Genomic DNA, 17,397 nt, shown 5'->3' on the forward strand with positions numbered 1-17,397 from the left:
GCAGTTCCTACTATCTCTCACCCTCTGAGTGAAAGATTCTTTTCTCAGATCCGTTCTAAAGTGCTTGCTCCTTACCTTAAACTTATGCCCTTTGGTCTTAGACATGTCTATCAAGGGGAAAGAATTCTCATGATCTACTCTGTCTACACCTCTCATAATATTATATAACCCAATCACAGCGCCCCCACCCTCAGCCTCCTCTGCTCCAGTGAAAGCAATCCGAGCCTATCCAGTCTCTCCTCATAATGAGACTTTCCATCCCCGGCAACATCCTGGTGAATCTCCTCTGCACTCTCTTCAATGTAATCACCCTCAAGACATGAGCAGGAAAAGACAGAGTAGATAAAGGTTAGGGATTCTAGAACTAGGGCCAGACCATTCAGGAGAGACGATAGGACACATTTTCGCACACAAATAGTGGTAGATGTTTGGAACTCTCTTCCACAAATGGCAGTTGATGCTGGATTGGTTGTTAAGGTTAAATCTGAGATAGACACATTGTTGCAAAACGAAAATATTAAGGGATATGGGCCAAGGCATGTATGTGGAATTCGGCCACAGATCAGCCATAATCTCATTAAGTGTTGGAACTAGAAGGGCTGAATGGCCTCTTCCTGCCCTCTACACATCCTACACAGTCACAGGGGATAACTCATCACCTCTCTTGCTCATATATCTCCACTAGCATCTGTTGCATCGCAGGAAGCATTAGCCCCAAGTCAGACTGAGAGGGCCAAGGTGTGTAAGAGCTTGAGAGAAGGGGCTGAAGGGGGTGTTGGTGGATTGCACCTCATTTCACAGGAAGAGAAAATTTGCATGTTAGTTGGAGAAGTTCGATCGTTCATGTCGGGACAGGGAGACCTCAATATCCAACCAGGATTTAGGAGCCCCAGTTCAGGATTCTCTTCAGGCTAATGTGCAGGTTCAATTGGCACTTAGGAAGCCGACTGTAATGTTAGCATGCATTTCAAGAGGGCTGGAATACAAGAGCAAAGATGTACTGCTGGAGCTATATAAGTTTGCAGTCAGACCGCATTTGTGTAAGGAGTTTTGTGCCCTGTATCTGAGGAGGGATGTGCTGGTGTTGGAGGGAGCCCAGAGGAGGTTTACAAGAATGATCCCAGGAATGAAGGGCTTGTTATATGAAATGGTTGACTCTGGGTCTGTACTTGATGGAGTTTAGAAGGATGAGGGGATAATACTGAGAGGCCCGGTAGACTGGATATGGAGATGATGTTTCCACTAGTAGGAGAGACTGGGACCCAAGGACACAGCCTCAGAGTGAAGGGTTGACCCTTTAGAACTGACATGAGGAGGAATGTTTTTCTATGTAATGGTGGTGAATCTGTGGAACTCATTGCCACAGAAGGCTGTGGAGGCCAAGTCATTGAGTGCATTTAAGACAGAGATAGATAGGTTCTTGATTCATAAGGAATCAAAGGTTATGCCTCTGCAGGAAAGAGCAGTAACTTGCTCCACCCATTCTGCACACATTGGCAATTTGTTCAATTGTTGCCATGATGGCAAGGTTTCAACTTCTTTTTCTTGTGAGTGACATGTAGGCTCTGCTTGAGGTGCAAGATAAACCCTGCCCCTACACCACCCGCCATCTTTCACCCTCTCTTTCGTATTGCCGTCCCCACAGCCCCCATGATATTTCAGCCTCCCTCCCATTTCCATAATTATTAATGCCTACAATGTACTCCCAAAACCCATGGTTTTGCATATACCCACGTTGACCCTACACCCTCTGAATGTAGAGGCAGAGTGATTTTGACCTGTGAGAAATCCTCTTCCCCTTCGTGCCCAAGATGTGATCTGACCCTTCAATCTGAAATTGTTCCCTTTCACTGTGATCACTCCATCATTGCCCCAGGGCAATGAAATCAATCCCTGGCCTTGAGTTAAAAGCAAAATACTGCAGATGCTAGAAATCTGAAATAAAAACAGAAAGTACCGGAGAAAATCAGCAGGTCTGCCAAGGTCAGTGGAGAGAGAAAAACAGAGCTAACTTTAGAAGTCCAGTGACTCTTCTTTGGAACCAGATTTGAATTGCCTGGTTTCCCCAGGACACTATGGATTTGTGTCTGATAAGCTTCCCGTACTTGATCGAATTTAGAAGGATAAGGGGGTGATGTGATTGAAAGTTACAGAATACTGAGAGGCCTGGATAGAGTGGACACGGAGAAGATGTTTCCCAAGGGCACAACCTCAGAGTGAAGGGTTGACCCTTTGGAACTGACATGAGGAGGAATGTTTTTCTATGTAATAGTGGTGAATCTGTGGAACTCATTGCTGCAGAAGGCTGTGGAGGCCAAGTCATTTAACAAGATTCCAGTGCTGTAAGTAAGGTAGTCACCGCTCAATTGGGATCTGAAGTAACAGTTTAAAGTTCAAAGAGAAAATTGGGAACATTTTCCTCAACATCAGGCTTCCAATTTTTTTCATTCTGGCTACATTTTCGCAACTTTCTCACCAGTACCCATGCCGCTCCAGGGAAGGGGAAATTGGATAAGACAGGATGTTGTATGAAACATCAATGTGTTTGTTATCCACTGACAGTTGTATAATTTGTGTCCATTTATACAGCACTTATAACTTTGCTACAGATGGCTTTCATGCTGCAGCAACTAGTGCAAATCTTTGCCTAGCAACTGGTGTGCGTGGCGGAGTTGATTGGATGCGGAAGTTAGCTTTCCGCTATCGACGAGTAAAAGAAATATATAACACCTACAAAAATAATGTTGGAGGCAAGTATTCTAATCTTCTTTTGTGATGTAGTTGGAGATTTATATAAAGATATATAAAGATTTACTGCAATAAATATATATAACCACGGGTGAAGTACCAGAGGACTGAAGGGTGGCTAATGTTGTGTCAGTGTTTAAGAAAGGTTGTGAGGAGAAGCCTGGAAACTAGTCTGACACTAGTCTCTGAGTCTGACACTGGTGGTGGGTTAAGTTGTTGGAGGCTATTCTGAAAGGTAGGATTTACATGCATTTCGAGAGGCAAGGATTGGTTTTGTGTGAGGAAAAACATGTCTCACAAACTTGTTTGAATTTTTTTAATGAAGTAACCAAAAAGATTAATGAGGGCAGAGCGGTAGACATTGTTTACATGGACTTTAGTAAAGCCTTTGACAAGGTTCTGCATGGTAAATGAATTAGTAAAGTTAGATCACATGGGATTCAGGGTGAGCTGGCCAATTGGATACAAAATCGGCTGGATGGTTGGAGACAGAATGTGGCGATGGAGGGTTGTTTTTCAGACTGAAGGCCTGTGACCAGTGATGTTCCCCAAGGGTCAGTACTGCGTCCACTTTTGTTTTTCATTTAAATAAATGATTTCAATGAGAATATAGAAGGCATGGTTAGTAAGTTTGATGATGACATCAAAATTGGTGGTATAGTGGACAGTGAAGAGGTTATCTAAGATTGCTAAGAGATCTCGATCAATTGGCTCAATGGGTTGAGGAGTGGTAGATGGAGGTTAATTTGGTATTGATTTTGGTAAAACAAACAGAAGCAAGACTTATATAGTTAATGGTGGGGTCCTGGATATTGTTGTAGAACAGAGAGACCTAGAGCTTCAGGTACATAATTCTTTGAAGTTGGCATCATATATCGATAGGGTGCATAAGAAGGTGTTTAGCACATTTGCCTTTATTGCTTAGATCTTGCAGTATTAGAGTTGTGACATTATTTTCAGGTTGTACAGGGCATTGGTGAGACCTCTTCTGGTGTACTGTGTGCAGTTCTAGTCGCCCTGTTATAGGAAGAATATTATTAAACTAGAGAGGGTTTGGAAAAGATTTACCAGGATGTGGCTGGAAATGGAGGGTTTGAGATAAAGAAATAGACTGGAAAGGCTGGGACTTTTTTCACTGGAGTGTAGGAGGTTGAGGGATGATCTTATAGAGGTTTATAAAATCATGAGAGGGCATAGATAAGATGAATTACAAAGGTATTTTCCCTAGGGTGGGGAAGTTAAAAACTAGGGGCCATATTTTTAAGGTAAGAGGAGAAAGATTTGAAAAGGACGTGAGGGGCAACTTCTTTACACAGAAAGTGGTTTGTGTGTGGAATGAAATGCCAGAGAAAGTGATGGATGCAGGTACAGCTACAATATTTAAAAGACATTTGGATAAGTTCATGAATAGAAAATGTTTGGGAGGATATAGGCCAAATGCAGGTGGGACTAGTTTAGTTTGGGAACATGGTCGCCATGGACTGGTTGGACCAAAGAGTCCGTTTCCATGCTGAGTGACTCTATGACTCTATAAATTAAATCATTTGGTAAGTAACAAGGACAAGAGCAAACAGATATTTTCTTAGTAATTTGTGAATACTGTTTTGACTAATCATTAGATTGATGGCAGTTGTTCTGATATATCCGATTCTTGAAACCTGCTAAAAATAATGATTTAGACAGAATTTTAAAAGTCAACATTTAAATTCAGTATTCTTTTCATGTAATTTATCTGTTTGGAGTAAAACACATCATTTTTCTTTTGTTAATAGGGTAGCGTTGGAATATTTAAATCTTTGCCAATTGTAAACATGTATATGTATTTTATAATCATGATATGTGACTATTCAAATCTTCAGTGTAGACTTACTGGGTTTAATTAGGTTTGTGCTAAACAACAGGATCTGCATTTGCAGCCGATTTGGCATAATATTCGACGTCTTCTTTAAATAAAAGAAATCCAACCAAAATATTTGTGTATGAGGGTTTTCTCTTGGTCAAGTTTGTATATTTTGTTTGAAATCTATCAGTTCTCAAATAAACTGGAATTTGGAGCACATTAATGAATTGCATATTTGCATGTCAAAAGAAGCTAACTTTCCAGTGGAATTCAATTTCCCCACTAACCCTATTTGACTCATGTTTCCAGTTGGTATTTTGCAAAAGTAACCCCCAAAAGAAACATGATTCTAACAGGGCTTCATTGGTTAATCAAGTGGGTATGTTATCCAACCCTGCTGGCTGAATATGGCTTCATGACACACAGAGAGAAACAAAAATCAAAATGTGAAATAAAAGAAACAGAACATTTTGAAAATAACTAGATTTTAACTTTTATGACTTTATGTAATATTTAAGTGTGCCATTTGGTAATATGGACCATTCTCTTAAAGATGTTTTGTAACAAAATTGCATAGTTTTGTATAGATCTTATTAAATATTGAATTTTGTTGTTATTCTTCCAATGGGTGTGGGCATTGTTTGTTGCCCATCCTTAATTGCCCTTGAACTGAGTGACTTGCTAGGCATTTCAGAGGTCAGTTAACAGTCAACCGCATTGTTAAAAAATTTGATATAAATAGCAAATGAATCTTTAACTCAGAATAATTATTTTCAACATCTCAGGTCTCCTTGGTCCAAATAAAAGGGAATCATGGTTGCAGTTGCGAGCAGAAATTGAAGCTCTAACAGATTCATGGCTAACACTTGCACTGAAAGTCCTCACACTCATTCATTCAAGGTGAGGGGCAATCTGAACTTACAGTTTCCAGCACATCAAAGTTATTACACAATGAAAATGGTTTATAACAAAATACATAGGCATGAAAAAAATTGGCTCCTATGAAAGAAACATTGAAAAGTAACAGGTAAAGAAAGCAAAACATGAAGCATGAATATATTATTTTCTTATTTTTGCGGATATTTGTGTGTGTTGTAAAATGAATGGAAACGGGGTGGTTTAGGGATAAAAACATTTTATGGTTCCATATGTACGGAAAGATTGACTATCCTGGATTTTCTTTTGTCTAGAGAATACTAAGACAGTGAATTGTTCCCTTCTGATCTATCAAATGCAATGATAGAAGATATTATGTATGGCTTGAACAAATTGGATCAGTAAGCTCTTCTGTCACAAATGGAATTTAAACATTAAGGTTCATTTTTTACGAACTGATCATAACTGAATAATGTAGGAAATTAAGGAGAAACGTTTTATGTTGGAAAGGTAACGAGATGTTTGCTTGCTCGGGTGGGGAAACAAGAAGTAGAAATTTCACAGCACAGATAAAGGCCCTTCAGCCCATCCTGTCTGTGCCAGTCGTCGAGCACCTGTTTATTCTAATCCCATTTCCATCACTTAGCCCATAGCCTTGTATGGTATAGCATTTCAAATGCTCATCCAAATTGTAATGGGTTTCAAAAAGGATCTCAACTGTTCTTGTCATTCTTTGGAACTGAGGGAACATGGGGAGCAGCCGCACTAAATGCGCTGAAGATCGTCATCCGCATGGACCTGTTCCAAGTTATTGCCATGTGATGATAATGCTATGCCGGTGGGGGGGGTGGTGGTGTTTAATGTTGGTGAAGGTGCACAGCTGGCAATATTGGATCCGGTGCCCATTATATGCAGCACCTACCTGTTGTGCAACTCAGTCAAATACTGTATATCCTTCCTGCCAGTCATGTTCTCCAGCCACCTATACACCCTGCTCCATTTTCATTTCCTTTGACTTCAGTTGAACATTTATGACAGGCCAAATTAAATATTCCTTCCAGTGTTTCAGAAGCTAGACTCACAAACACAATCCTGCACGTGCTCAAATGTCCTTCTCGGCCGTGCTACAGTATAGGGAAATATCACCCACACCCATAATTTCAAAACATTGACGGTGGGAAAATTAAGAACATAATATCTATCACAGTTTGTGGATCCTCCATTTGCAAATCACAGATTTTTGCTCCAACTTTAGCAACATTGTAGTAGCAGATTGACAATTGCCTTCTTAAATAGAGAACTGTGATACAGAGCAAACCTCAGGAAAGGATGAGAAAGAAAATAGCTTCAGAAGGTTTAAGGGTTTCACCCTTAGTGGATGTTTTAAACTATGTGAGTAAGGGGAATTGGGTGCAGGGGGGAGGGGCTGTGGTTCATGCTACCAAGCCTTTACCCCTAAATTTGATTTGATTTGGTTTATTGTTGTCACGTGTACCTAAGTACAGTGAAAAGTTTTGTTTGACAATCAGTACAGGCAGATCATAGCAAACAAGGACATACAGATCATAGGATGCTTAGACAAAGCAAGACATACAAGGAGCAAGACAAATTATTACCTCACTAACCCCACTCCCCACCTCAATCGTAGGGTGCTGGATATTATATTGAACCCCTAACCCTTCAAATCAAATCTTACATTCACTTTTTACTTCATTCTTCTAGTACAGTTATGATTGCATAATGGTTATGCAAGTGTGAGTACATTACCCTTTGTTTTTGCAAATTTTTGTTATAATAATACAGCAAAATGTAAATTTATATAAAGAAGTGTACTTTAATAACACAATTTATGGTTTTTAGATGCTAACAAAATTGCAGAACTTGTTTGACTCGATTTTATAACTGATTCTTTCACCAACTTTGGAATATAACTTGTAGTAATGCCAACAATATGATGTCTTTCAGGTCAAACTGTATAAATATTTTAGTAACCACAACACAATTGATACCTGCTCTTGCCAAAGTCTTGCTGTATGGATTAGGAATTGTTTTTCCAATTGAAAACATATATAGTGCAACCAAAATAGGTGAGTAAAATCAGAATACCAAAGCACAAATAACTTATGTATTTCACTTCATCTCTAGTCTAAGTATATCTGGCACTTCTCAAAATTCATCTATGAACCTTATTTCCCCGTTAAAGATATGATTATAAACATATGAGTGTAAAACTCTGGCAATATTTGGAAGGAAAGCTTTCCTACGAGATGAATGACAGGACAAGAGTTTATTTGGGTCACCGTGCCTGTGTCAACTGAGAAAAAGCTACCCAGACTAATTCTACTATCCAACTCTTGGATTGTATGTAGCATTGTATGATACAACCCTTCAAGGCATATACAAATAATTTTTAAATGTGATGTAAATGTCTGCCTCTCCCACTTTTTGACACAGTACTTTCTATACCTGCACCACTTCGCAGTTTTTCTGCCCAGTTAAGCAGTCCTTTGATATCTTCGTGCAATCTGTTTCCTTCCCCCTCACTGTCAGCCAAAAATATTAGTGGAGATCTATTCTTGCAGCGGCTCGAAATTTCTGAATCGTAGGCTAAACCATTGATGTAAACCATAAAACGCAAAGACAGAATTACCCATTAACTTTTACTTCCTGCTACATGAATTGTATAGTGTGACTTGCATTTCTCTTTAGATATTAAATTGAGGTAATCATTTCATGACAATACACATTGTTAATAATTTTACTCAATGTGACACTGCTTATAAAATTTTTGGTTTGTTTGAAAAGATACCCATTTTTATCCACTTCCTTTGCTGCCCGATATCATCAACTGTTCCCAGCTAAAGAGACACTGACTTGCTTCCACGTGATTGTCGATGCTGCTGTATGGCGCACTTTCTCTCCCTCTCAATGTCCTTTAATGGCAGAGCTGATATTGGTAGTTCATGCAAGTAATTCCAAACAAAAAGCTTGTACTTTCACTATAGAGTCATAGAGTTATACAGCACAGAAACAGACCCTTCGGTCAACCTCCTCCAGACCAGATGCTGACCAGATATCCTAAATTAATCTAGTCCTATTTGCCAGCATTTGGCCCATATCCCTTTAAACCCTTTCTATTCATATACCCATCCAGATGCTTTTTAAATGTTGTAATTATATCTGCTTCTAACACTTCCCCAAACAATTCATTCCATACACACACCACCCTCTGCATGTAAATATTGCCCCTTAGATCCCTTTTAAGTCTTTCCCCTCTCACCCTAAAACTATGCCCTCTAGTTGTGGACTCTCCTACTCTGGGTATTCACCCTATCTATGTCCCTCATAATGTTATAAATCTCTCCAACGCTCCAGGGAGAAAAGCCCCAGTCTATGCAGCATCTCCCTATAGATCAAACCGTCCAACCCCAGCAACATCCTTGTGAATCTTACCTGTGCCCTTTCAAGTTTGACAGCATCTTTGCTATAGTAGGGAGAGCAGAATTGAATGCAGTATTCTAAAAGTGGCCTAACCAATGTCCTGTACAGTCACAAGATGACGTCCTGACTCCTATACTCCATGCAGTGACCAATAAGTTTCAACCTGCTGCACCACAATGCTGCACTTAAGCAAAATGTTTAACTTTGGCGTAACAGTAAAATAATGTGTTATTTCAAGTTAACAATTTACAATTTTTACTTTAGGGAAAGAAAGCTGCTTTGAACGTATAATTCAAAGGTTTGGCAGAAAAGTAGTGTATGTTGTTGTGGGAGACGGTGTGGAAGAAGAACAAGCATCTAAAAAGGTAAATCATCTGAGATTGTAGCACTGTCTTTATTAAGCAATACTTGTGCATGCATTTCTTAAGTGAGGTCCATTAAACAAAAGGAAACTTCTTCCACGTTGTATGCATCTATGTTGCACTGTGCAAGGCTGTTCAGATGGGGAATGCAATCACTTTAAACATCTCAAAGACTGCAGGTAGCAACCATCAAAATCTGGAACAATTTTCAATCATAATAAATAACAATATTACTCCAGAAATAAGCCCTTCACTCATTGCTCAAGTAACTAGTCTTCATAAGAACTAGGAACAGGAGTGAGCAATTCAGCCTCTCAAGCCTGCTCCACCATTTGATACAATTGTGTCAGATCTCATTTCTGCCTCAACTCCACTTTACTGCCCACTTTCCATAACTCTCCAACCCATTACTAATTAAACATTTGTCCATCTCCTCCTTAAATTTACTCCATGCCCCAGCATCCACTGCAATTTGGGGAATGAATTTGACAGATTCACGACCCTTTGACAGAAGTCATTTCTCTTCCTCTCTGTTTTAAATCTGCCACTGCTTGGTCTAAAACCATGACGACTCATTCTAGATTACCATACGTGAGGAAACATCCTATCTATGTCTACTTTGTCAATGCCCTTTAGTATCTGATATACCTCAGTTAGATTTCTTCTTTTCCAAACTCAAGAGGGTATCAGCCTACACTGTTCAATGTCTCTTCATAAGACAAACCCCTCATCTCTAGAATCAATTTAGTGAACCTCCCCTCAACTGCCTCCAATACAACTACCTCACATAAGGAAACTATGTTCTACAATAAACAGTGAAATCATGCTTTTTCAGACTGAAAAGTTCAAAAAAATGGAATTCTGTAGGGATCTATATTGCATCCATATTGCTTTTTCCTATTGAATAAAGGAGCTGGCTTTAGGAGTTCAGGAGAAAGTATTAAAATTGACTAAAGGCACTGATTTGGTGATCTGGCAGTTGTGACTGTAGCTCTGTAAGATTTCAGAAGGTCATACATAGGTTGGTGAAATGGATAAATAAGTGGAAGCTATGGTTCAATGTATGGAAAGGAGACACAATATAGGTTAGTAGATAGCACAATCTTAAACAAAATAAAGGAGCAGAGGATCTTTTGTTTTAAGCTTCACAGATAAGTAAGCTCGGACATGCAAGTGGATAAGGCCACAAAAAAGGTAGAACTTTTAGTTTAGTATCTATTATATTAACTTGTATATTTAACACATAACAGGCAGTATGTTGAATTTAATTAGTTGAATTTAAGACTTTAATTAGGCCGTAGTTCGAGAACAGCACTCATTATGAGGATAAAACTAACTGAAAAGATACAAGACAACAAGGTGCAGAGCTGGATGAACACAGCAGGCCAAGCAGCATCATAGGAGCAGAAAGGCTGACGTTTCGGGCCTAGACCCTTCATCAGTTTAAGACTGGTATGGAAAGAGAATTTAGGGCATTTTGCATCTGGAATAAGATTTCCATTTGTTAATTATAGTACATGGGTCTGAAAGGGATAATACTACATAGTGCCAAAAGCAAGATCCACTGTGACACTATCATATGGTTTTCAGATGCTGGTGCCAAGGAGCAACTTTTTTATTCATTCATTGCATTGCTGGGGAGGTCAGTATTTATTGCATGTCTTTAGTTGCCCTGGAGAAGCTGGTGGTGAGCTACGGTCTTGAATCACTGTGGTCCTTGAACATCCTGTTAGGAAGGGATCCAGGATTTTGACCTAGTGACAGTGAAGGAATGGTGACATATCTCCAAGCCAGGATGGTGTGTGGCTTGGAGGGGAACATGCAGGCAACATAGTGGCTCAGTGGTTAGCAATTCTGCATCACAGCGTCAGGGACATGGATTTGATTACAGCCTTGAGTCTGTCGTGTGGAGTTTGCGCATTCTTCACGTATCTACGTGGGTTTCCATTGGGTACTCCGGTTTCCTCCCACAGTCCAAACAATGTGCAGGTTAGGCAGATTGGCCATGCTAAACTGCCCATCATGTCCGGGGATGTATAGGTTTTGTGGATTGGCCATGCAAAATTGTCCATAGTGTCCAGGGATGTATAAGCTTGGTGGATTGCCCATGGGAAATGCAGGGTTAAGAGGACGGGGTAGGAGTCTGGGTCTGGGTGGGATGCTCTTCAGAGGATTGGTGTGCACTTGATTGTCTGAATGGCCTCTTTCTGCACAATAGGGATTCTATGAATCTACAATGGTTTTCCCATGTATCTGCTGCCCTTGGCCTTCTAAATGGCAGCAGTTTGGAAGATCCCAGGTAGATTAGAATGGAACAAGGTAATGGTCACCATAGCCAGCTGGGTAATAAAGGAGAGTGGGGCAGTCAGTCATGCCAATGCTTGATGACAGGTTAAGGAGGGTGAGGGAGTCACAGAGGGCAGGGGGTAGTTTTATCATGCTCACAATCACACAGTGAGCTGAATCCAGGAAAGCCTGCCTTTCAGACATGATGATGGGGTGGACAGTTAGGAGAATCAGGCAGTTGAGGCAGGAAGGTCTCAACATGGCAGAATGCCAGTTAGATTCATAAATGAGCCATTTCAGGTCAATTATCCCTGAGCTAACCCGAATTGAGCAGCGGCTCAGCTCGGGGGTTTAATGGGACTCGCCAGCATTTTCTGAGGCTCCCAAAGACCGGGCAGTAAAGCTTACAGGCATTTGGTGTCCAATCAAGAGATCTGGCAGTGGGAACGTGCTGAGGTGCCAACTCAATGCCATTGCACCAGAGCCCAGTCCCCACTGAATGCCAATGAATCACTGTCTTGCTGCCTCATTTACCTGACTCCAGGGATCCAGCATCAGGCAATGAGTGGAGCTTGGAGGAGCACTGACAGTAGGCACCAGTCTTGATGGTGCCATCAGCTCTCTGTTGGAATTTCTGTCTTCCCACTGTCATAATTCTGGCCAGTTAATTGCCTGAATGCACTTGTGTTGAGTCTTCCACATATAAGAGCTGTGAGGCTCCCACTGGTTTGCCACCCAGTGGAGGTGATGGGGAAGAGGGTGCAGTGGGGGTGGGAGGATGGTGGAGATCTCCACCAATATGTCATTTCTGATCCAGTGCTGTAGTTACAGCAGGAATCTGAGTTTTGCATCTGCAAGAAAAACATTGAATTATTTTGGGCATACCTAATTCTGAATGAGAAAAGCATTCAAAGTACATCTGCATTTCAGTTGAAATTAAGGAATTTTTGTGCATGATTTGCAATAAAAGGCATTCCAGCTGTCAGCTGGCTTTTCTTTCAATCATTCTGTGTTTTGAATTTTCTTAAAAGCGCATGTTTCTTTGTTGTTGAAATTAAGAAGTTGTTGTATGTGTGCCCAAAAAAAATAATGGCAATTCAGCTTTTACAGACTTTTGATGTCAACTAAATTCCCTGATGAGAACCACATCACTTAGAACACTAATTAAGGAGCAGGCAGGGACCTGACCTAATAGGGGACTTTTCTTAATTCAAACTACAGTTAAAGGTCATGACTATTGGAAAAGCTTCAAAAATTACTAGGTGAAAGAATGAGACAGATTCTCTATTTCGAACTTTTCAAAGAGATTCTTTTCAGGCAGCATTGGGATTGAATAGCATGTTCCAACAAGCTCTTTCTGTGGGAACCTAAGTGATGGAACAGTAAAAATTGCTGCTAAAAGTTCCATATCTTACAAGGCAGAAATACCCTTCAACACTTTGTGCTGCTGACCTCATCCATTACAGGAAAGAGGACATAGCTTAAAGTAAAAGTTAAAAAATAATGGTATCCTAAATGTGAGTCTTTTAACAACACAATCTGCAACACAATGACAAATGCAAAAAGCACACATTAATCATTGGATGGTAGGAATATGATGTGGCAAGATAATGTCCAATCCACAGGGTAAGCCCTGAGGAGCATATTAACTTGCAATGCATCTCACTTTGCTAAACTTCCTCCAAGGTCATACCACCTCCTTCAGAAAGGGTGAAAGAAATCTTAACAAATTGACAGTCCGAAAGCAGTAAGTATTTTTTTGTAAAGTCCCAAAAGTCTAATGAGGGTATTTCTAAATATTTGCCTAGATGCACTCTTTTGGGTTGGTAACTAGTGAATAAAGTCATCATCCCCTACAGTAAAGGATTTATACAACAAAGAAAAGGTCATTACTAAGGTCAGCACAAGCATTAGGGATCGGAATGCATTCCTTCTGAGAATATTTACCTTTGATAAGACACGGTAATGATCTGAGGAAAACATTTCAAGTCATTTTTTGACAAGGTCTCCTTCTAGTTCACCTGCGAGTCGTATTTCCACAATGAATCTATTTGTTTTTGTAGTGAACAGAAGCTGATTGTCATCATTCTGATGCCTGAGTAGTGGCAAGTAATAACCTATTGGCATAAATATCTTTGCTTAATGAGGCAGACTCTTCCTACAGTAAATTTCAATCATTGTAACAGATCTTTCTAAGCATATTCAGGAACAAAAATGGGATGCCACTCAATAACTTGCTGCTTTTACCACATTAAAAAGAGCTATGTTAATTCACGCCTCAGCTGCATCAGATGTATCAATTTAATTCAGCGTACTGGATATGATGCCAAATGGAAATCATAATTTAATGTTCCAACATTTTAAAGTTGAGGGATGCTTATGGTGTGTACTTACTCCTTGCTTCAGCAGTTTTCTTTAAAACTTTAATTATTCTTTTAAAAACAGCCAAAAGCAGTTTTGTTGAAAATACAGTGTAGATTTTTACAAATATTAAACAATAACTTATGTAACAAAATATAAGTCTTTGATGTTTTGGGCTGTTTCGAGTTTGCATTTCAAACAATGAATTGTTTAGTTAGAGCAAAGGCTATGTGGTCTTCTCAGATTTCCTGTTTGTGTTGTTCACAGCACACCATGCCCTTCTGGAGGATCTCAAGCCACTCTGACCTTATGGCCTTACATCATGCCCTGGAATTGGAGTACTTGTAGCAGTACTTTGAAATGTAGCTCTCCACCCTCACTATTTGTAGGCTACAATATCTCTGTGTCTTCTGGCAGCTTCTGACTCCAAACTGTGTGATGTGTCCCAAGTGTTGACATACAGCTGCAATTTGTCTTAACCCTTGACCAATCTTTAAATGGAGGCAAATTAATCCATGGCAAAGCTGCTGATGGCTCGTAAGACTGTGGAGGTTATACAATGAAAAGCCATTACAATGTTCAACAGCCCTGTTGCTACTGCAGTGCTGCAAGAAAATGGATCTGAAAATCTGAAGAAAATGGATCTGAAAAGATGCTTAGCTCTCACCGATTATATGGTCCTCAGAACAAATGGTATGGATAATGCTTTAAGCATTGACAGTCATCACTCTAAGGCCTCTTTAAAGAAAAATACATTTTTACCTTAAGGAATTTAAAACTTACACTGAAAACTGAGTTGGACAAATGCTGGCAGCATCTTTTACTTGTGGACATGTTTTGTTTCTTTACTGATATCCAGGGTTCTCTGTTATAATTTATGAACTGTTGTATGTTAACATCATTTATGAAGGTACTTAAATTAGAATTTTTGCCATTTGACACAAAGAGCACATTTGATTCTGTCAAGTCACGAAGTAGTTTACAGAAAATTTGTTCTCTTATAATTTAAGATAACTTCAGTTTGCTAAGACAATCATGTACAGAAAATGTCATTTTGTGTAAATTTGTATTCAGGCAATTCTTTTACATATTGTTAAGGCAAATGCAATTGAAAGGTAACAATGCCTTGTTTGTGAAGTGTCAGTGTGGAGGGGTATTGTGCGCACATAAAACAGTGCTGTGCCTTATCAAAATGTTGGTGTGTTAAAGTGCAACTTTTTGTTGGGTAAATATGTAGATAATGGAATTTTTGTGATTATTTTGTAAAGACCAAAAGCTTGAATGTCAAGTGTCAAGATTTACTCCTTTTTCTGTAGCTTTCTCATTTCCCCAAATTACTTGTATCCATCTTTCTGCAAACAAATAAATGAAATACTCCAGTTGAATAAAGTCAAAAATAATTCCTTGCTCTCTTCACACGCAAATAATGTAGATGATACAGTATATATTTTTATTATAAAAGTTGTTTTCATTTATTAACAATGGGAATGAAAATTACTATAAACTTACGGCCTTGTAGTGTCTACATTCTTTTGTATGAAAATACATTAGCAGAGGAACATTTAGATTTTTTGGAACAAAAGCTGTTAGAACATTATAGAATTTTGCTTGTACAATTAGACCTGATCCATTTTGGTATTGTCCATTTTTCACCTGAAATATTAACATACTTGGCTGTCAACTGAGATTTTTCTTCGGGCTACTTACAGTAGATGCAACTTTTATTGTAATCCCTGAAATTTACACTTTCTCCCTCTCTGTGATCACTGCAAAAGGAACTTTGGTTCTGATGTTTTATACCTCAGGTACTTAATAGTCTTATTTCTTCATAAAGTTCCACACAGATATCCATTACAGCAACTGCAAGAAATTGTTTGTAAGTACGAAAAAAATTCTACCTCTTCAGGAGGGGATTTCTTAGATGGATACAGCTGCTGGAAAGATTATGGTGAACTGTTTTAACTACTCGGGAATTAAACATTTGCAGAAAAATATCAAGAATAAAAAAAAACTGTGGACTATGATTTTGTTTTTTCAATCAGAATGACTGGAAACCAACAGATCACCTGCGCCTCACTACAAGAAAAAAGTGTGTTGTATCTGCAAAATATCTGTACAGACCTTTCTCATGAATTGTGTGTTTAAATTAATAAAAATCAATTTGTGAAATGATGGTGTATGCACTTTTGAAATGCTTCCTTAATGGATGAACAGTTTTATTCGATAATGCTGCTCATCAATCTAATTTTGTAACTGTAGGCTTGTACTTGCTTTATTTGTCTTATATGTGAGATATTACTGAGCTGTTGTGATAATTCTATTCTCATGCATATATTTTGTACATGTGAAAGCATTTCCTTCTATGTTGGTAGTTTATGGTAAATTGTAACTATGATGTCTTACATTTGGCTGACCTTTCTGAAGGTGCATTCATCTATGGACTGAATCTTTATTTTTTGGTTAAGTGAAAGTTGGGTTGAACTTCTTGGCAAGTTTTTTTTTGCCAAGAGGCCGAGTGAGTTTTTTCACTGCGTCTTACCGAACGCGTCTCATTGACCACCTAATCCACCCCTTTGACGTCACTCATGTCTAATTTCGGCACCATCTTATCAATGTGCCATGGAATGAACCAGCATCCCTTGTGCCACCACCATCTTTAAAAGCATGTTGTTGTGCATCTGGATAACCACTATCAATCCAGAGCTGCCCCGCACTGTTTCTGCCATTTGTAAATCCAGAAATCAGCATCCCACATTGGGAACAAAGACCTGAAGTTCTTGCTGGACAGGGTTTCCTCTTCCCCATCAGGACCAGCAGTGGAGACTATGATATGAGACCATGGTCTAAGGTTGCCACCCGGGTTCAAACACGAAAGTCAATGCCCTTGTCAGTTCTGCCAGCACAAGTGCCACTATCTTCTTGGTGAAGGTGCTGAAGGAGACAAATGGCATATTGGCCTTCATAACAAAACGGTTTGAGTATAGGATCAGGGATGTCCTGTGGCAGTTGTACTGAGGCCTTGGTGAAACCATACCTGGAGTGTTGTGTGTAGTTTTGTTCTCTTTACCAGAGGAAGCATGTTCTGGCTGTGGAGGGAGTGCAAGGAAGTCAGGGCTGGCATTGAGTTTACAAGAATGGGGGGTATCTCATAGAAACCTACAAAATTCTAACAGGACCAGATAGTGCAAATGCAGGAAGGGTGTTTCCAGTGTTGGGCAAGTCCAGAAATGGAGGTCACAGACTAAGGATATAGGATAGGCCATTTAGCATTGAGATGAGGAGAAATTTCTTCACCCAGAGAATCATAGAGTTATGCAGCACTGAAAACAGGCCCTTTGGCCCAACTTCTCCGTGCCAACCAGGTTTCCTTAACTGAACTAGGACCATTTGCCTACATTTGGTCCATATCCCTCCAAACCTTTCCTATCCATGTATCTGTCCAAATGTCTTTTAAATGTTGGAATTGTACTCACCTCTAACATT

General features: G+C 39.5%; 1 protein-coding gene across 1 annotated transcript in view; it reads left to right on the forward strand.

Moving 5' to 3' along the window:
• Window positions 1-16,105, forward strand: part of eya1 (EYA transcriptional coactivator and phosphatase 1) — a 198,080-nt gene extending 181,975 nt beyond the window's left edge. The window contains exons 13-17 of the mRNA XM_048595676.1: window positions 2,590-2,750; window positions 5,374-5,488; window positions 7,430-7,551; window positions 9,170-9,270; window positions 14,182-16,105. Of these exons, the coding sequence (XP_048451633.1) occupies window positions 2,590-2,750; window positions 5,374-5,488; window positions 7,430-7,551; window positions 9,170-9,270; window positions 14,182-14,262 (580 nt within the window). The 3' untranslated portion in view covers window positions 14,263-16,105. The remainder of the gene's footprint in view (window positions 1-2,589; window positions 2,751-5,373; window positions 5,489-7,429; window positions 7,552-9,169; window positions 9,271-14,181) is intronic.
• The last annotated feature ends 1,292 nt before the right edge of the window (window positions 16,106-17,397 follow it).

The sequence above is a fragment of the Rhincodon typus genome, chromosome 4, assembly GCF_021869965.1.
Source record: "Rhincodon typus isolate 14 chromosome 4, sRhiTyp1.1, whole genome shotgun sequence".
In the NCBI taxonomy this organism is placed as follows: Eukaryota; Metazoa; Chordata; class Chondrichthyes; order Orectolobiformes; family Rhincodontidae; genus Rhincodon; species Rhincodon typus.